At 34.6% G+C, this 22056-nt stretch overlaps 2 protein-coding genes across 2 annotated transcripts; both read left to right on the top strand.

Moving 5' to 3' along the window:
* Nucleotides 1–665: 665 nt before the first annotated feature.
* Nucleotides 666–3980, top strand: LOC133307863 (pentatricopeptide repeat-containing protein At4g33990). Its single transcript, XM_061508418.1, has 2 exons — nt 666–763; nt 1356–3980. The coding sequence occupies exon 2, from the start codon at nt 1406–1408 to the stop codon at nt 3875–3877; it is 2472 nt and encodes an 823-aa protein (XP_061364402.1). The 5' UTR covers nt 666–763; nt 1356–1405; the 3' UTR covers nt 3878–3980.
* A 16396-nt stretch (nt 3981–20376) lies between these two features.
* LOC133307861 (egg cell-secreted protein 1.1-like) lies at nt 20377–20787 on the top strand. Its single transcript, XM_061508416.1, has one exon. The coding sequence runs from the start codon at nt 20377–20379 to the stop codon at nt 20785–20787; it is 411 nt and encodes a 136-aa protein (XP_061364400.1).
* The last annotated feature ends 1269 nt before the right edge of the window (nt 20788–22056 follow it).

Raw genomic sequence — 22056 nt, 5'->3', positions numbered from 1 at the left:
TTAGGAAACGTTATTTTATGGGTTATTTTATCTCTGTAACTTAGTTATTGTAATGGGTGGTTACTAATTTGAATTTATATTCTGTCTATTTAAATTTTTATTATGTGAAATAAAAAATATCAAAGAATTAGATTTTGCACTTTTGAATTTGAGACAAAGCTTGCATAACAGAGCTCAACTTCTTTTTGACCAAAATATGGGTCCTAGTTATGTATTTATCAGCTTGGTATTAAAACCCAACCAAAAAAAATTAAAAGATTCAGTTGAGGCATTATCCATTAATTGTAGATGTTCACCAAAACTTTTATGAGAATTAATTTCCTTATTTTACATAAGAAATTTTTTTTATGCTATGTTTACAATATATGAGTGGGATCCACAAAAAGTGAAAAGACAAAAAAAATTAAGATGAAATCTAACTATATACTGTGAGTGTAGCATGAATTTTTTTTCTCAACTCTTATAGCCTAAATTATAAAAGCGTTGACAGTTTGTCAAATAATTTTACGATAAAGAATGAATCGCAAGGGAAACTAAACTTACATTACAGCGCTAAGAAATTCAAGAGTTCTGTTACCCTAAGCCCAATTGCTCTCTTCACTTGATAACTAAAATACTAAACCCCAAAACTACCAAAAAAATAAAAATAAAAATAAACTAAATCCCACCGCAGCTGTCGCCGCCACCCGCCATTTGCTTTGTACGGTGGACTTGGAGTTCTTTAACGAATCAGTCGAAACACTGCACTCCTCTTCCATCTCAGGTTACTCTCTCTCTCTCTCTCTCTCTCATATAGACACACAAAAGGCACTGTTTAATTTTTAGTATATGTACATTTGGATATTTGCAATGGCAGAACATGGTTAATGTTGAGCTCTGAGTCAAACCATTTAAATTATTATTGTTATTATTTCTTATAAATACAAAAACATCAACCTGTGTTATTGATTTAGGATAGGATTGGATAAACTTTATAAAAAAGTGTTTTTATGATTTAACTTTTTCTTTTACTTGATTTTGCATTTTTTTAATTTTATCCAATTATATATATATATATATATACGAGGCCTTAATTTTCTTAACATGATTGGTTATATATATAGTCTGTATGTTAAAATGTGGATTGCACCTTTGATAGTTGGCTCTTTGGTTTGATTGTCCAGATTGAAATCAATACTTTCATCCAACCAACCAGCCATACAATTGAATAGTGTGAACTCTCTATAAACTTTTTCAATTTGTTTGTTGTGCTTAAACATGATTCTTTCTATTAATTGATTAGTTTTCCTTACTTATAAGTTGTGTTCTGTCCTCTGTAGTTATCTTGTTGGTGACTTTTTTTTATTGCCTGATAGTTAGTCTTGCAGGATCTATCTAAGCTTTTGTACTGTCATACCAATGTTCTATGCTTTCTCTTCTCAAATTGGTGTCAATCTGCAAACTTGAGCTTGTTTCTAAGGTTTTGCCATCTCATCGATGGGTTTACCGATCTTTTTCGGCAACTACAAGTTCTCTGCAACTGATATCACGTGAGTTTGAGAACAAGAGAAAAGTAGCTGATTTTGATGTTCTATTCCATTCCTGCACAAAGGTTGATGTTGCTAAGCGGCTTCATGCTCTTCTTATGGTGTTGGGGAAAGCTCAAAATGTTCTTCTATCTACCAAGCTTGTTAATTTGTATGCTACTCTTGGGGATGTCTCGTTGTCTCGCGATACTTTTAATCAGATTAAGAGAAAGAATATCTATGCGTGGAACTCAATGTTAGCAGCATATGTTCGCTGTGGCCGATACTGTGAAGCTATGACTTGTGTCAATGAATTGTTGTCCATATCTGGTCCACGACCTGACTTTTATACTTTCCCACCTGTGTTGAAAGCTTGTGCACATCTAGTTGATGGGAAGAAATTACATTGCTTGGTTTTGAAGATGGGTTTTGAGCATGATGTATTTGTGGCTGCTTCCTTGATCCATTTATATTCACGGTTTGGTGCTTTAGATGTTGCCTACAAGTTGTTTGTCGATATGCCGGTTCGAGATGTGGGTTCTTGGAATGCAATGATTTCAGGGTTTTGTCAGAATGGAAATGCAGTAGAGGCATTATATGTCTTGAATAGTATGAAAGTTGAGGGGGTAAAAATGGATACAGTTACTGTGTCAAGTATACTACCCATTTGTGCACTGTCAAACAATATCCTTAGTGGGGTATTGATTCATTTGTATGTGATAAAGCATGGGTTGGTAGCTGATGTGTTTGTTTCCAATGCTTTGATCAATATGTATTCAAAGTTTGGTAGGCTGCAGGATGCACATAGGGTTTTTGATCACATGAAAGTGAGAGATCTGGTATCTTGGAATTCTATAATTGCTGCATATGAGCAGAATGATGATCCTACTACTGCACTTGAATTCTTTAAAAGGATGCAATTTGTTGGAATACGACCTGACTTGTTAACAGTTGTGAGTTTGGCCTCAATTTTTGGCCAATTAAGTCATCAAGGGTTTAGCAGGTCTGTTCATGGATTTGTTATGAGACGCGAATGGCTTGAGGAGGATGTTGTGATTGGTAATGCACTTGTGAATATGTATGCAAAATTGGGTGCTATGGATTGTGCACTTACAGTTTTTGAACATCTTCCTATCAAAGACATAATTTCGTGGAACACTTTGATCACAGGGTATGCTCAAAATGGTCTTGCAAGTGAGGCAATTGATGCTTACAACATGATGGAAGAGAGTAGAAAAATAAGCCCAAACCAAGGGACTTGGGTGAGCATTCTACCAGCATATTCCCATGTTGGAGCTTTGCAACAAGGAATGAAAATTCATGGGAGGCTAATCAAGAACTGTCTCTACTTGGATGTCTTTGTGGCTACCTGCCTGATTGACATGTATGGAAAATGTGGGAGGTTAGAGGATGCGATGTCCTTATTCTATGAAATTCCACGAGAAACTTCAGTTCCTTGGAATGCCATAATATCTTCTCTCGGGATTCATGGGCATGGAGAAGAAGCTGTACAACTTTTCAAGGATATGCTAGCTGAAGGGGTAAAGGCAGATCATATTACCTTTGTCTCTTTGTTGTCAGCCTGTAGCCATTCAGGTTTAGTCGACGAGGGTCAATGGTGCTTTGATATGATGCAGAAAGAGTATGAGATCAAGCCTAGTTTGAAGCATTATGGCTGCATGGTGGATTTGCTTGGCAGAGCTGGGTATTTGGAAAAGGCATATAATTTAGTGAGCAATATGCCTTTAAAGGCTGATGCATCCATCTGGGGTGCTCTTCTTGGTGCTTGTAGAATACATGGAAATGCAGAATTGGGTGCATTTGCTTCAAATCGCTTGTTGGAAGTTGATTCAGAGAATGTTGGCTATTATGTTTTGTTATCAAATATCTATGCAAATGTTGGAAAATGGGAAGGAGTAGTTAAAGTAAGATCATTGGCCAGAGATAGAGGATTAAGGAAGACTCCTGGATGGAGCTCTGTTGTAGTGGGAAGTATAGTTGAAGTCTTTTATACTGGGAACCAAACCCATCCACAATGTACAGAGATATACGAGGAACTAAGGGCTTTGACTGCCAAAATGAAGAGCCTTGGTTATGTTCCAGACTATAGTTTTGTCTTACAAGATGTTGAGGAGGATGAGAAAGAGCAGATTTTGACAAGTCATAGTGAGAGACTGGCCATTGCATTTGGAATTATCAGCACTCCACCAAAAAGTTCCATTAGGATATTTAAAAACTTGCGTGTTTGTGGTGATTGCCACAATGCAACTAAGTACATATCCAAAATTACTGAGAGGGACATTGTTGTGAGGGATTCAAATCGTTTCCATCATTTTAAAGGTGGGATTTGCTCATGTGGTGATTACTGGTGATGATCACTAATTCATGGGAACTGGAAAAGATTGGCCATAACTGAAGACCTTAATTACTGAGATTTGTCAAACCAGGCATTGTTTTGTCATTGTAGCGCAACTGCTAATCAGTAAGATAAATTTTATCTGCCAACCATATTCTTCAATTGAGCTTTAAGAATATGTTTTTTTGAGATTAAAAAGGAGAAAAATTGGAGCTGTAGTTCTGCCTAATTTTCCAAGATGTTGGGTAAATTCCTTCAAAATCATAATGATTTTGGGAAGTGATTGATTGTGTCAAAACAATCTAATAAACGAGAAACCTTGATACCATGGACTAGGTCTGATTATTAAATAATATATAAATATATCATACTAAAGTGCACAGCTGGGTTATTACCAAAAAAAAAAAGTGCACAGCTGGGTTCTTGCAAGGCATTATCCCTACAAGTCTTGTTGATTGCTAGACGGAAACATAATTGACCTGATATGTTTATTGATCATATTGGCTTCAATCATCAGCTGTTCCTTTTGTGTGTTCACTTCCGAGCCTTTGTCAATCTCTATCATATGGAAGTGAGTAGTAATGTGATTCTAGTTCTTTGCTTCTGTCAAATCTGAGGCATTTCTCTCTTCTCGGGAGGGCTGTTATGTTGACATCTATGTGCTTTGAGAAAGCTCATGAGATGCTTGGATATTAAGAAAAATTTGGCTTATTCAACAATATCTCAATTGGGTTAGGGCATATCGGTTGAAGTAGATTCTTCTTTTTGATCAATCAAAACCCCTCCCCAAACTGTACAAGCTTCTTCCAAAGCATACGGCTTTCTGGATGTAGATGATAATATCTATACAGGTGGATCTTCTATATATCGTAGAATTCTTCTATATATCGCACAATGACAGATAGTGGATTTGTTTATGTCTTTTGTTGAATCTTTTTCATAGCTCCATAGATAATTTGATAAGCCAGTGATTTTTTTCCGTGTCTGATTATGTTATTTCTGTTAGATATTAAGCCATTTGTATGCCTTCACTTAATAGTTTGAGCTTTTGCAATAGTTGGTTCATGATATGGCATCAGTGCCTATATGACAATATGGTCTAGAGTTGGATCCTTGTTAGCCTCATTCTTCTAAATAAAAAGTTGAATTTCAGCATAAGGTAGATGGGCCTTTCACTGTCAATGCTTCAAGCCAAAATGACTTTTGTGTGAGGGGCTTGTTAAATATAGAATCATTCATGTGTATTTTTTAAGTATTCATAATATTTGGTTTATGAAAACTTCATTGGTGCTTTTTATTGTTATTGTGAGCAACTAAATTTTTCTGGGTCAAAGTAATTTAAAAAAAAAATATATATTTTAAAAGTTTGAAAATTGAAAAATGAAAAAATAATTAGGTAAAACTAGAAATAACATGGGTCATTTAATTAATTTCTGATTCATTATATTCTCATTTCCCCCCTATCGTTGACGTTTTCAGTGAATAAGAGCCATAAGAGGGTTTCTTGATTACCCATACATCACACCATGACATCACCATGCCACCTACATCTTCTTTTGGCATGATCTCATTGTCTTCTTATTCCTCAGTATTTAAATCCTAAATACACCCAATTTGGCGTGATCTCATTGGTTGCTCATCTCATTGATGTGTTGATGCCACCTTCCCCTCATTTTGACAATCAATGCCTCTTCCCATAAATAGCTGAGAGGTCCAGAGGGAGGTGCTACTGTCGTTTTGGAAATAAAGAGGGTGATCATTTGGTGAAAGATTTGGCTGCTAAATTTGAGTGAATTCTAGCTGCTGTTAGTCATCCCTTGGTTCTGCATTTAGTTGTCGTACTGCTGCATTTCTGTGCACCAAAAATTCTTGATGGCTGAGTTCCACCCTTCGGCTGCTAAGCTTTTCTGATGTCTTTGATTTCTGCTTGAAGGTTAGAGTTCTTGCCATCTCATTTATTCATCATTAATGAGCATGAGATCTTGGTTGTCTTCATGTTCAGTAAAATATGGCTACGATGAATCTATGAGCTCTCTGTTGTTTTGTTTCTTGGTTAAAGATGCATGGAATCTTGCTGTCTTTCTTGCTCATACTTGTTCATAATTCTGCGTGAGTGTGGCACACTCATTTGTGTTGATTCTATGACTTATGTGCTATCTGATTTTTCTTGTTCAAGAAAGCTGACTAGGGAATACTAGGGCAGTAATCAGGAAGTGTTGTAAGCAATGTGGGATTGTTTGTAGTTGGGCTCGTCGATTAATTTTTTGGTGCTTTTATATACCTGTTTCAGCAAGGAGGTTTTAGGTACCAGTGGTGGTGGAAATGAGGTATATGGGTATGGGTATGGGTATGGGTATGGGTATGGGGTATCAATAAGGACTGGTTATCATTTATAAAGTGAGGACAAATGCTTATTTTCAGTGTTTTTGTCTCAGATTTAGTAGGAGGAAAGGCTTTGAAGAGTTGTGAACTAAGTAGCCTTGGTGTTTGATAGTTTGAGTGAAGTTTGTGTCTACAACGGAACATCAATTTTCTGGGTGCGGAAGCTGGACGATTTGTATAAGTTGATGCATTTTCCTGTTATAGATGCAGTAGGGAGGAATATAGCACATGCATGAGTATGCTGTTGGTAGGAAGAGAGTGCAGGTTAGGGGTCTATTTCTTTCATCATCAACATCAACATCAACAACACCTTTATCCCAAATTAATTGGCATCGGTGATAGATGAACCCAAATAAAAGATATAAAAGGGTTGAAAAAAGATACAAAATAAAAATAAAAATAAAAATAAAAAAGTAAAATAGTAATATATATATATATATTAGTGATAAAAGAAGGGGAAAAGAAGAAGGGGGAGATGAAGAGGAAAAATGACTAAAAAGAGACCATCTGGAATATAGGAATAACAACGGGTCTAACCTTCTACCATACTTATAACTTTTTTCCATTTCGTTCTAAGGCACACCGGCCGCCAATCTATTCAGTTTTGCTTTACTACCTTCCCCCAAGTAAGTTTCGGTCTACCACTACCTTTCTTTGTGTTGAGCTCTTGGTAACAAACTTTTGTTCTTACGGGAGCATCCATGGGCCTTCTCATTACGTGCCCAAACCACCTCAATCTATGTTCTCTCATCTTTTCAGCCACTAGTAATACTCCTACCTTTCGTTGAATATCTTCATTTCTCATCTTATCCATCCTTGAATAACCACACATTCACCTTAACATCCTCATCTCTGCTACTCCCATTTTATCCTCATGTTGCCTATGTGCTGGCCAACATTCAGCTCCATATAGCATTGCAGGCTTTACTGCTGTTCCATAGAATTTTTCTTTTAACTTAAGGGGGATTTTGCGGTCATACAAAAATCCAGATGCACTATGCCATTTCATTCTCCCTGCTTTGATTCTATGATTTACATCCTCATCAATCTCTCCACCTTTTTGCAAAATGGATCCCAGAAAGCATCTTTCTTGGGTACCTCTTGACCAAGTAGATGCACGGGATCTTGGTCTTCATCTCTTGCTAGAGAAAACTCACACTTCAAATACTCAGTCGTGCTCCGACTTAACGTGAATCCTTTAGATTCCAACGTGCTTCTCCACAATTCAAGTTTTTTATTAACACCGTCTTTGTTCTCATCAATAAGCACAATATCATCTGCAAAAAGCATACACCATGACACTTCCTCTTGAATATTTTTTGTTAGTTCATCCATAACTAAGGCAAAGAGATAAGGACTTAGAGTCGAACCTTGGTGTACACCTACCGTGATAGGAAAATAACTTGATGTTCCATTACAAGTTTTCACACATGTAGTAGCCCCATTATACATATCCTTGATTTCCTTTACATACTTTGATGGTACTTTCTTCTTCTCAAAAACCCACCATAAAACTTTCCTTGGAACTCTGTCATATGCTTTCTCAAGATCTATGAACACCATATGTAAGTCCTTCTTCTTTTCTCAAGTCTGTTTTTTTCATGCAGTGTTTTAAAATTCCGCCCGACCGCCAGGTTAACCCTGACCCCGTCTCTGACCCTCGAAACCCGGCTGGGTCTCGGTGACTCCCGGGTCAGAGTGGGTCACTGCATTTTTTTATTAAAAAAAAAAAAAATTCACATGAAACGATGTCATTTTGTGAAAAAAAAAAAATCGCTGCTAATCAAAATCCCAAACGTCTTCACCTTGGTGGTTCCTCCTCCTCTCCTCCACTCTGCCGTGGTGGTTCCTCCTCCTCTCTGTTGCGCCGCCGCCTTTCCTCCGCTGTGGTGATTCTTCTCTTCACTAATCCACTCTTTTTCATGGTTGGTTTCTCTGTTCTGAGCATGTATGATATTATTGTATTACTGAGCAATAGGATTTAAAGCTCTCTCTGACCCTGATGTATTTACTCTCATATCAAGAAGACAACCATAGATAAAAAATTATGCAAACTAAGACTTTTAAATTGTATCGCAATGATAGCGAATTGGGAAATTGACAAGGAGTATTTGAATTTGATGATATAACTTTTTATTAACTCTATTGGAATATGTGTTTTATACTTCGATATTTTGATACTTTGATTAGCTTGTGTAATATTGACGTGTAGATGTAATTAGTTGAATTATGTTAAATATATTTTGAATCTTTGATGATTTTGGTGGTTTGATTTTTTTGAATTTTTCATATAGGATATATATTTATTATTTTTTAATATATAAAAGCGGAGCAGTGGTAAAACTGTTCCTTCTTAACTGAAAGGTCATAGGTTCGAATCTAGGAAATAGCCTCTTTGTAATTATGCAAGGGTAAAGCTGCGTACAATGATTTCCTCCACCCCACACTCGCTAGTAGTAGTCGGGTTTAACGGGGAGTGATTTTTTTTAATATATAAAACTGGGTCAGCAAAGTGACCCCGTGACATCCCGGTTGAACCCGTGACCCCTGGCCTCGGCCGAGTCAATGGCCGGGCGGAGTTTTTAAACATTGCTTTCATGTGAGATTATTGGGCTTAAATAATTTGTTACAGGGGAATAAACCAGTAAGGAAGGGTACGAGACTTTGGAATAATGGAAATTGTCTTGTAACCAAAGGATACATGGTTTGTGATGAGATCCAATCAAATGAGAGGTGGGTGACAGCAAAACATTTGGTGAATGATATAGCAAATCAAGTTGTGCCAAATAGGTGTAGGTAGCACGAAATATTTAGTGTATGGTATAGCCAATGATTTGCTACCAGAAAAGTGTGTTGGTGGCATTAAAATATTGGGGAGTTATGTAAAAATGATGTCATGGAGTTGACACGAGGGTAGTCAAGAAATATCTTCACCCTCTCATAGCTCTTATACATGGAAATACAAGAGCTAAGGAAAAGTGAGAACATTTTTCCGGTGAGAGGGAATGGGCTCAAGGGTCTTGGATTACATGGGATGTTAGATATTCATGAGCCTTTACCTACAACTTATAATTTTAGGATAGTTGGTTCATGACATAGTATTAGAACTTCTATGACCAAGTGTTCTTGAGTTTGATTCTTATTATTCTCATTCTTCAAAATAAACGTTGAATTACAACACAGCTATTTGGTAGTTTCTTTGTCTTGTTTATACGAATCATATTAACTTGATCTTGGGCTGCTAGTCGCTGGGGATGTGTACAGACTCACAGACCTGGTGCTATCGACCAGCCTGCTATTTTGGGTAAACAGATATTGGAATTTTATTTCATTGAAGTTGACCAGCGTGCTATTGACCAGCCCACAGACTTTTGTTGTTACTAGTATAAATCTGATGAAGAAAGTGTACTGTAATAGTAGAAGTGATTTGTTTTATGGGCTACAGGAATTATGCTTATCTTGACAGGTGGAGCTTTTGCATTTTACGATATTTTCTCCTCCTAGGCATTTTCAGTGTATTTAATGATCTAACAGGCTCATAAAATGTGCAGGAGATGAGACAAATGTTGTGAACATTCTTATTTTTTAACCAAATAAATTCAGATATTGGACATCGGCATCTAATCAACGTTATTTGACTAATCTCTTATCTTTTCTTCTCTCATTTTTATATCTAGTCACATATATATAATTAGCTATAGCTTGTATCAGGTGGATGTGTCTGTCTATACTACAGGTACTGATGTTAAACCTTCAGAAATTGCTAAATAAGGTTTAAAAGGGGAAAAAAAGGAAGAAAATCAATGTGGTTATTGTTGATACTGTTGATAGGCAGTAGGCTGCATTAATTCTTTATAGGATTGGAAATGTTATAATGAATAATTATTTCTTAATTTTTTTAATTTTAATATTTGATTCGCTTCTATTCTATTGGCCAAGACTCTTAATTCTAATGAAACAGATAGACAAAGCAATGATGTATAAGTTAAAAGCAGTGAAGCAGGCATGGAATCTTTCAGAAGTTTTGCTAATTGTGGATGCAATGACAGGGAAAGATGCAGCAGGTATTCATAATTGAATATATACTCTTTTACATGAAGAAGAAATTATTTTTTCTATAAAAAATTAAAATGAAAAGAAATTTCCCATATTTATGAACTGATTCTAAGTCAATGATTATCATATTATTGATCTTTTTTCTTTCTTTGGCTTTGGTATAATTAATTTGTTCTTGTTGCATGAAATGCGCATCAATAGATCAAGTTAAAATAAGAGAGAAAACTATAAAAAAATTTTATTTTTCAATATGCGCATATAACTATTAACATAAATGAAACCAGGGAACTATGCCACTATACTTACTATTTGGTTATTTAAACTGAAATTATTACATGAAATCATGCAGTGTGTATGCTTCTGATTCTATTGTTTAGGCTTCTTTGCCTTCCCAACCCATTCATGTATGGACCTACCATCGTATTATTAAGTAAGCTATGCAGATAAAAGCTCATGCCAAGTATAAAAAAACAACTGGATGACACCAATGGCTGCAATCCATGCCAACTGCACAAATGAGTGGCCATACAATCCTTCAAATTCTCTCCCTAGAAGATTGCAGAATGCGATGAAGCGGTAAGAGTTGTAGTAGCACGCACTACACGTTAGACAAAATGCTAATAGTGTTACACTTATATACTGTTTGTATCTAGTGTTATTGTATCTTAAACGACGTTTATTTTCTAAACCGAAAAAATATTATATATGGAAAAGTTCAAAATCTCTCCTACGATTTCTCTTAGAATTACTAATCAATCTGTTTCTTTTATCATGTCTATTTTACCTTTATAAAAGTCTATTGTCCTTTTGCATCCAAGTCATCTTTTTCTCAATGCTCTGAGATGGAAAAGTCATACTGCAATGCTATTTCTTTCATCCAATTCTGCTGTCTTTAAACTTTACAAAACTGCGAAAAAGCTTTTCAGCCCAATCATGTTAAGAAAAGATTTGCAATGGAAGCTGCATGTTGGCAACTAATTTTGAGCTTCCAATAGTGTGATAGACACAGTTTTGTTGCTAAGCAGTCCTACTAGTTGTACTCACGAAACTGTAATTCGTCTTCGAAGAAACCAGGCTTTTTCGGAGAACACACATATGAAAACCTCAGACCACATAGTTGATCTGTATTCAGAGAACTTTTGAATAATCTATCATGTAGCTTAATTACACTGTCCCAACAATTTTATTTGTTGTTATTGCAGAATGATCTCCTTGATATATGTGGGCCACACCAAAATCATAAATTTTGGGATTTAATTCGCTGTCAACTAGAATGTTACTAGTTTTTTTTTTTATATATAAGTGGAGGGCCAAGCTCAGAAAAAACTACAGAGTCAACTGTTGCATGTTAACAGACACATGCTCCATCAGCAAATTCAAATAAAAATGGTTCCAAATGGAATCTATGCTAACAGGGGGAGAGGAAAACAATCTCAACTCTTCACCCTTGAAGCTTAAACCAAACTTAGCTAAAAAATCAGCAACATCATTGGAATCTCTAGGAATATATTCCATTTGAAACTGATCAAAACCAGCAGCAGAGATTTTAATTCTGTCAATTAAAGCAGACAAGCCACAAGATCCAGATTCTGCTTATAAGCAAAGAATAACCTCCTTACTATCACACCCAATCCACACCTTGGATAGCTCTAAGGTAGCAGCAAGATTGAGACCTTGAAGGATACCTTATAATTCAGCTTTTAGGGGAAAGCAAGGACCTATATTGCAAGAGAATCCACTCATCCAAGCACCATTCAAAGAAATAGAAAATCCCCCACAAGCTCCTAGACAGGTTGATTGGTTAACAACGCCATCAACAAAAATTTTCACACCATCATAACCTTCCCCTCGATCAGCTCCACCAGATGAAATGGAAAATTCAGGTACTAAGGAGAAAGGATCAACACTGCTATTTCTCTTATGCCAGCCAAATACAGTAAAATCCTGTGGATCGGGTCTTGAGGTCTAGTAAAAGAAACATCATGAACAGTAGAGTTCCTCCATTGCCAAAGGTACCAGCAAGTAACAAAGAAAATTTCCTTCCACGAATCCCAGAGATGAGAAACAAAAGGTTTATAAAGATTAGTTTTAAACCACTCTATTCCTTCAGCAGAAAGGAAATTGATAGGAATATTGCCCCCAAACCATCTCTCCCAGATGTTTCTTGCCACTATGCAGTCTCTAAGGGTATGCATCATAGTTTCCTGCTCCAAACCACGGGTAGGACACACTGCCTCCCCTCCACTCCAATGACAGGTTATGCTTCGAACAAGGAGTTTATTTAGGCATGCTAACCACAGAAAAACTGCAATTCTGAAAGGACCTCTCCATTTCCATATAGCTGACCAGATTCTGTCTTTTTCAGGCCTGGGGTTTAACCAGTGGGTGTACGCATTTTTCACCATGGATGTGCCTGGTCTAACCATCTTCCAGTTGAGCCAATCTTCAAGATTGCTGAGCTTAGGGGGAGGAATAAGACTCAGTTTATAACAGATGGAAAGATCCAAGAAGTTTACCAGATAATCCCAATTCCAATCCTCAGTACTAGGATCTACAACATCCCAAACTTTGATTTCCAAATCAAACAGAGGAGGTTTGAAAGAAGCTAAATCAAAGAGAGTTTTCTGCCATCCTCCCCATACATCAGTCCAGAAACAAACAGATTTGCCATTCATAACCACCCATTCTAGATGCTGTAACATCTTAGAGTGAGCTAGGCATATGTTCTTCCACAAGGTTGAGTCACTGGTTTTAGCTATTAAGCTACGGTTAGGATTTTGATTCCTACCATATTTTCCTAGTAAAACCTGAGCCCAAAGACTATTTTGATTCCACCCATTATAATAGTTTTTATTATTTTAATTTTTTAATCCCAAAATATCGTCATTTCGGCGAAAATTAGATAAAATTATAGATACTTTTTTCCCTATATATGTGTATGTGTGTGTTTTGACACTAATCCTTTCACTCGTTGAGAAACACAATTCCCCTTTTGAGTTATTTGATATGTACTAAACTCCGAAATAATGATATAATGCATGCTTATGGAGGGTTGTGTTTTCCCGTGCCTAATTGCACGGGAGAAAACCTTGGGTACATTAAATATAGATATATCATTACCTAATCAATTTTTTTTTTGGAATTTAGTGGGAATAATAAAGAAAAACAAGGGTATAAATAAAAAATAATTTCCCTACTTGAAAAAAAGATATACAAAAGTACATCTACTGTATTGAAAAAATTTCTATTTCACTGACATTTCCCGTTTACTTGTTGGCTCATGGTTTGTGTTGAATTTGAAACATTGGTAATTGGTATGGTATTGTAGTAGGCAGTGTTATTAAAACCGGACCGACTCGGCAGGGTCGATTCGGTCGGGTCGATCCGGAAACTGATAAATCGATCATATAATCGGTCCGATTGAAGTAACGGACCGGTCATATATCAGAATCGGTGTGACCCGGTCCAACCCGACTGGTTTTCATGAAAATCGGTGACCCGGTCGGTTAACCGGTGACCCGGCCCGGTCCAAAAAATAAATAAATTATTTATTTAAAAAAAATCATAATGGACATATTTGAATATTTTTTTGCTTATTGACTTACATAAGTTATATATGTACCTACAAAATTAATATTATCTCAATTATGTACAATCCAAAAAAATTTGATTTGATTTATAGTTAGAGATGTCGTTTTCTAAACTTAAAGCCCCGTATCACGATCATTATATTTTTGTTTGATCCTTTATTGGATAATAATATGTGATTTATTATTTTTTATATTAAAATATTTGAAATTATTATTATTATTTTTTAGATATTTGAGTATGTTTATAATTTTTTAATATAAATTATAAAATTGCATATCATTACCGAGTCATGCGGTTAAACCAGTGATCTACTGGATGAACCAGTAATCCAGTGACCCAGTACCTCGACCAGGTCAATGACCGAGCCGGTATTAATAACATTGGTAGTAGGTGTTTTGATTGCAAAAAAGTCACCTTATTATATATATATATATATATATATATATATATATATATATATATCCCATAAAACTAAAATAAAAACAAATAAAATCTATTTTAAAATTTAATTAAAATATAGGTCCATGAAAAAAATAATCAACATTGCACAATTTTTTCTCCTCAAATATTAATTGGTTACAAGCCCATTGCTCACTTTATCATACCCATATAAATATATTTTACTGTTGTTTTTTATTTTTAAGTTCTTGAAAAGTAAAAAAGAAAAAGAAAAAATCAAAACAAAAACAAAAACAGATATTTTCTAATGATTTTTCTTTAACAATAAAATCGTGCATTATATTTGAGTACGTGATAGAAAAATGGTGCTAATAATGAATGAACAAAAAATTAACAAAAACCTGTGCATGAACTGTGCATAATTTTATTAATACTTTTATTTTAATTTTACCATGAAAAGCTTTTACAGAAATTGGTCCATATTGTGGACTTAGACGCTGTTTCTCACAATTATAAAATAAAAAATTGAATTTGTTCATATATCTTTCACATAATGTCATTTGTTAGTTTGTATTTTTTTAGAGTAAATACCATTGTTGGTCCTCAGCAAATTTTACGATGTCCGCTTTAGTCCCTAGCAAATAAAAAAATTATTCGTGGTCCTTAAGAAATTCAAAATGGATCCATTTAGTTGAAATCATGATCCCTCACAAATTCAAAAAAGACCCTATTAGTTCCTGACTAAAATATGTCCATTTTGAATTTCTTAGGAATCACGAATAGTCTTTTTATTTGTTAGGGACTAAAGCGGTAATCGTGAAATTTGATGAGGACCGAAAATAATATTTTTTTTTGTAATATGCAGACTCTATGTTTATAAAAATATCATTCCCTTGTCTATTTATATCTTAATAACATAAAACAATTCAATGAATATTTATGAATTGATTTATCTCTATTGATTAGTATTTTCAGAGTATGAAAAAGATAGAACTAGGCTACAAGGTGAAGAGAGAAATATCTTTACATAATAAATAACGAAAGAAAATATTGTGTTGAATATTTTGTTCGCTTTCTTAATGATATGGTGATGATACATATTTATAGGCCTAAAGGAAGTTTCTAGAGGGACTAAAATTTATTTTTTAATTTCTAATCCTTACTTTTTTCATTAATGAAACAATATAATATTTCCAAAGCTTGATCCCGGGAAATTCAATATTTCTAGGACTGTCATTTTCTAAATTTTGGGCTTGGGCTCTCAAAAAATAAAAATACGGGCCACATCTTCAACTAATAAGGGTCCATGGAATTATATAACTGACAGAGACACTTACAGAATCCATTAGCATTTAAATTCCACAAAATCTTATCACAAAGAAGATGAACATGTCTGTCTGTCTTATTCACTTCCCATATGTAATCACTGCAAAATTATTGTCACACTCTTCATCTTCCCATACACCAGCTGTTACTAAGCATTAAATACTCCTCTTACTTACAATATAGATCCTGGTAATTCTCACAAAAACCAGTACAATAACTCTGGATCAAAGATGATCAAGAAAAATTAGTACGGTCATGTCTTCTGCGGATCCAAAAAAATATTATTTATGTCCATACATTTAGTGATAGGGTTCGGAGACAGTCTCCCAAATTTTTTTTTTAAAGAAAATTTTAAATGTATTAAAAAACAAAAATTATAAATAAAAAAAGAAAAAAATTCAACTTAACATAAAAGATTATTTCCAACACATTTTTTTTAATCAAGCTGATTTGTTGTATGGCTTCATAAAATATCTAATAAAATATATGGCATCCCATTCCATCCCACCGTATTCCATTCATTTCCATTTCATCTCTCATTGTATATCCAAACAAAGCTTAATCTCTCATTGTATATCCAAGCAAAGCTTAATCTCTCATTGTATATCCAAGCAAAGCTTAATATAACCAACATTATGCTTTACTAATATGTTTAAAAAACCAAAACCAAAAAAAAAAAAAAAAACAAAATTTCAGATTTTTATGTCCGCACTTGGGACAGAGACGACCAAGTAGGTCCGCCGTTGATCCTAAGTAAGTTTTCACCTCAACCATCCACACTAAGCAAAAACATTCACCTTTTCTTCTAAAAATAAAATGGCTTCCACTCACAACCTCTTGATTCTTGTTGCTTTGGTAACTACTGCATTGATACCATCAACATCTGTGATTGAGTCCAGATTGCTCTCCAATCCATCCACCAAGAGCCTTGTAACTAGGATGAAGATAGAGGATGTAACAGCCCCAAACCCTGTAGCAAGATATTGTCCGCTCTGCCCCGCGCACAAGCACCGTCGAGCTCACGGTTTTACGTTTCGGGTTACTCCAAAATGCCTCCTACAAGGAAAGGTATTCACACCTTTATATAAGGCATGCTTTGGTAACTACTGCATTGATACCACCAACATCTGTGATTGAGTCCATATTGCTCTCCAATCCATCCACCAAGAGCCTTGTAACTAGGATGAAGATAGAGGATGTAACAGCCCCAAACCCTGTAGCAAGATATTGTCCGCTCTGCCCCGCGCACAAGCACCGTCGAGCTCACGGTTTTACGTTTCAGGTTACTCCAAAATGCCTCCTACAAGGAAAGGTATTCACACCCTTATATAAGGCATGCTTCGTTCCCCTCTCCAACCGATGTGGGACATTACATCCTCCTCCACTGGGAATACAGCGTCCCCGCTGTACACACCGGTCCAGGGCCAGGCTCTGATACCAAATGTAACCGCCCCAAATCCTGTAGCAGGATATTGTCCGCTTCCTCTCGCGCACAAGCACCGTCGAGCTCACGGTTTTAGTTTCGGGTTACCCCAAAAGGCCTCCTACTAGGAAAGGTATCCACACCCTTATATAAGGCATGCTTCGTTCCCTTCTCCAACCGATATGGGACATTACAGAGGTAAGTCCTCAAATTGTTGGGAATCACTGTTTCAGCTCCAAGCATGCAGTGGTGAAATAATAACATTTTTTCTCAATGGTGAGACTTACTTAGGCCATGGTTGTTGCCAAGCAGTTAGGGTAATTGGGCATGATTGCTGGCCTAAACCTAACATTGTTAAAACTTTAGGGTTCACAACTGAAGAGACTGATGTATTGGAAGGGTATTGACGTATAATGATGAGGCTGTTCATTCACCTCCACCACCAGAACCACTCTCTGAAGTTAAGACAGAAGCAATAGTTCCATAAGGAGAATTATTATTTTGGCATTGCTGCTTTCCAATGAATAAATAATAAAGGTGAATTTATTTTTATTTTTTATTTTATTTTTTTTTAATGTTGCCACACATCCGTACACTCACTGAGAAACACAACTCTGTTTTTGAGTTGTTTTGATGTGTACTAAATTATGAAACAATGATATGATATACATGTAGGGTTGTGTTTTTTTGTGTCCTAAGGATTGTTACACGAGCATTTCCTTACTTAATTTTTACTCGTTGGTTCATGTTTTGTATTGAATGTACTGAATGTGAAACGTTGATAATTAGTATGGTATTGTTGTAGGTGTTTTGATGGCAATATATTTTCTTGTTAAGTACCACTAAACTAAATAAAAAATAAATAAAACCCATTTTAAAATTTATTAGAACTTTAGGTTCAAGAAAAATAAATAAAAGAAAAGAACATCTCAAATACAACCCTTACACAATTTTCAAATATGCCTCAAATCTTTATTGGTTACAACTTACAAGCCCATTCTTCCGGTTTATCATACACATATAAATATATTTTATTTTAAGAATTAAAAACAAGGGATAGGATATTGTGATACCCAAGTTATGTTACACCAATGTGACACCCAGTCAATCTTACCGTTAGATCGCTTATGTTGATCCAACTGTTATATTTATTTCCATCTTTGTATGGTCATGATTTCCCAAAATTAATATTTTATATTATTTCTACCTTTGTATGGTTATGATTTCTCATATTTAATGCTTTCACTTTAAATTTGGGAAATCATGACCATACAAAGATGAAAATAAATATAACCGTTGGATCAACATAAGCGATCTAACGATGAGATTGACTGGGTGTCACATGGGTGTAACATTATTTGTGTGTCACAATATCCCATCCCTAAAAACAAATCTACATTTTTTATCATTTTTCTTTTAACAATAAAATCCTCCATTATATTGGATGAGTGGAGTAAACGACGGTTTTGTATTAGAGAATGATATTTACGCAATATTTTATAATTTTCTTTCGAATTTAATTATAGCATCATTTATGACTAGTAACCACTCAGTTAAAATAAGTAATTATTCATTTAAGTAAGTTATTAGTAATTTTTTATAGTTATTTTTGTATGTTTGGGGAAATAATGCGTGATTCTTTTCTCTAAATAACTCTCGTGTACTCATTTTAAATAATTTGAACTTTTCATATTATTAGGTAAGTATTAATTTTTAAATGTCCTTAACATTAATTGTTGCAAAGAGAGTATTTGTGTATGCTGATAGAGCAACGAGAGAATTCAATTATCAAAATGATTTAAAAATAGTGCAACACAAAGATGAAAAAAAAAAAATCTTATTAGCTCCGTTTTCCTTGATTATTCCATTAAAAAAATGTTTACCTTGGTCCTATATTTTAGGTAAACTATACAATATGTAGCATCGATCCACTCTTTTTCTCTACCTATTAAAGCAATTAATTAAAAATAATGTTTACTTTGAACATATTGTTTGGTAAATTATATATGTATGTGACTTCAAATAAGAGCTATATAAAGAAGAATGTTAGGCACCCCAGGAAGACACCAATGCGTGCAGGCCATGTGATGGTAACTTGGTGATCCATAAAGTGAAGGATGTCCAACTTTTCTGATTGGGAAACCTTCTCTAGAATCATCTCTGAGCTAATATCATGAAATACATACCAAGTTAGCATATTTACTCAATACTATGTTCTATCAATAATGATTGATTTAAAAAAAAATTGTGACACTGGTTCTCAGGGTTGAACCCGCCTTAGAATTGTGCAAAATTTTTGAAGACTATTCGAGCTTCGTATAAAATTAAGAAGTTTTATTTTTTATCTCCGTAATTGATTTCCGTTACATAGATATATATATATATATATATATATATATATATATATATAATTGTTATAATTATTATATTATTGTAGTTATTGGATATTTCTATATATCTAGTTTAATTGGTTAAGCTATTTGAATATTACAGCAACACAACTTGTTTCAGTTTAACCAGTAATAAGTTGAAGTTCAACATGTACATCATTATCCAAAGTCCAAACAGTTGTTTCCATTCTCAATGGAGTCAAGATTCCATACCCTCCCTCTTTTCTCCTCTGCCATGTCAACCAAAAAGGGGTTGTGGTTGAACATGATCGAAATGATGTGAGCCTGCGACTTATGTGTAGTAACACTAAAAAAAAAAAAAAAAAACCAAAAAGGAGGAAACATCGGTTTTTGTTGAATTCAATTATTCAAGTAAGAACTTAGAATAAAATAAATAAATAATATTTTAAATTTACATTTGAAAAGTTCACTAAAAAAACGTTGAGTTAGACTCATGTTTATGAAAATATATTTTGTTGGAATAGTGAGACCAAATCTATCGAACACTGTACTATTAAGAAATGAAGAAACGAAAACTCCTCACTTAATAAATTATATAAAAATAAAAATAATTTGTTCTATCCTATTTAGCACAAACAACCTTTGGTGTCCAAATTAATTTTTGTAAAATTTGATTTCCAATCAATGGACGTACAGGCATAAGTTCAAGCTTAATTGTTACTAATGGCCCATCCAAAAAAAAAAAAAAAAAAACGGAGACACATGGTCACATAGACATTCGGAGAATCAATTGGCATTTAAATTCCACAAAAACTTGATCAATGCAGGGAAGATGAATATCCACTTCCCATATGTAACCACTGTAAACTTATTGTCACACCCTTCATCTTCCCCAATACAAAAACTGTTTCTAAACATTAAACACTCCTCTTACTATATAAACCCTGAGCAAGTTTTCTCCACAACCATCCACACTAAGCAAAAAATATGGCTTCCACTCAAAATCTCTTGATTTTTGTTGCTTTGGTGACTACTTTATTGGTCTCGTCAGAATCTGTGGCTGAGTCCAGATCACTCTACAACCCATCCACCAAGAGTCTTGTAACTAGGTTGAAGCTAGAGGGTGAGCCCTCAAATTGTTGGGAATCACTGTTTCAGCTCCAAGCATGCAGTGGTGAAATCATAACATTTTTTCTCAATGGTGAGACTTACTTAGGCCATGGTTGTTGCCAAGCAATTAGAGTAATTGGGCATGATTGCTGGCCCAACATTGTTAACACTTTAGGATTCACAACTGAAGAGACAGATGTATTGGAAGGGTATTGTGATGAGGCTGTTCATTCACCTCCACCACCAGAACCACTCTCTGAAGTTAAGCCAGAAGCAATAGTTCCATAAAGGAACAACTATTTTGACATTGCTGGTTTTCAATGAATAAATAATAAAAGTGTCTTTTTTTTATTTTATTTTTTTATGTTGCCACGCATCCTTACATTCACTGAGAAACACAATTCTGCTTTTGAGTTGTTTTGATATGTACTAAACTATGAATCAATGGTATGATATACAAGCAGGGTTGTGCTTTTTTGTGTCCAAAGGGTTGTTACATGAGCATTTCCCTTCTTAATTTTTACTTGGCTCATGTTTGGTGTTGAATCTGAAACGTTGATAATTACGAGGGTATTGTTGTAGGCGTTTTGGTGGCAATAAATCACCTTGTTAAATACCATTAAACTAAAATAAAAAATAAATAAAACCTATTTTAAAATTTAATAAAACTATAGCTCCAAGACAAAAAGAAAAGAAAAGGAAAAGAACATCCCAATTCCCAAACCAACCCTTACACAATTTTCAAATATGGCTCCTCTAATCTTTGTTGGTTACGAGCCCATTCGTCGAGTTTACATTACACATATAAATTATTTTATTTTATTTTATGTTTTTGATAAGTAAAAATAAAATAAAAATAAATACATTTTTAATCATTTTTCTTTAGAGGCAAAGTTTAATATACCCAATATCCAAAAAAAAAAAAAGTTTTATATACCCCCTTCTATTCTAGCGCACTTTGATCTTGAAACTTAAAATAATGCTAGTTGATCTTGAAACTTAAAATAATGCTAGTTGAACAAGTTAGAGAAAAGGACTAAAATGCATATTGTAGAAAGTTTATGGGTGATCTTACACATTTACAAAACTGATAGCATAATTAAGCTGGTCCGGGTCGACCTGTTAACCCGGTCTACTTAGGCCAAGTCATAAAACTCGATCGGATTGTATATTTGGTTTAAATTTATTTATTTTTTAAACCCGAACCTGATTATACTTTTATTGGGAAGCAAAGCGCACACAACCCTAAATTGAAGACGGTAAATTGAATTTTTTCTCAAAATTATTAGATGATGTGTTCTTGCACATGCTATCTCTCTCTCTCTCTCTCTTTTTTTTTTTTTGTATACAATCTCTCTTTTGTTTTTTTAATATAACGTGCTATCTCTTTTTACTAATATTTTTATGTCGAGATAAACCCAAACTGTGAAAAGAGAATAACGAGATAGTTTCACCAAAAAAATAAAAATAATGAGAGGTTACAAAAAAATTGATAGTAGAGAGAGCTCCGGTCCTGAATATGGAGTAATTGGCGGTAATCGCGGCGGAGTAAAGCAT

This window comes from Gastrolobium bilobum, unplaced genomic scaffold (assembly GCF_033153095.1).
Source record: "Gastrolobium bilobum isolate Gb01-03AN ecotype WA unplaced genomic scaffold, APGP_CSIRO_Gbil_v1 utg15118, whole genome shotgun sequence".
Lineage (NCBI taxonomy): Eukaryota > Viridiplantae > Streptophyta > Magnoliopsida > Fabales > Fabaceae > Gastrolobium > Gastrolobium bilobum.
The sequence above is the reverse complement of the archived record's forward strand: the minus strand, read 5'-3'. Positions and strand labels throughout refer to the sequence as shown.

Bases quoted from the DNA above. Each gene is read 5' to 3' on its own strand.
- LOC133307863 (XM_061508418.1), top strand. From the start codon at position 1,406: ATGCTTTCTCTTCTCAAATTGGTGTCAATCTGCAAACTTGAGCTTGTT.
- LOC133307861 (XM_061508416.1), top strand. From the start codon at position 20,377: ATGGCTTCCACTCAAAATCTCTTGATTTTTGTTGCTTTGGTGACTACT.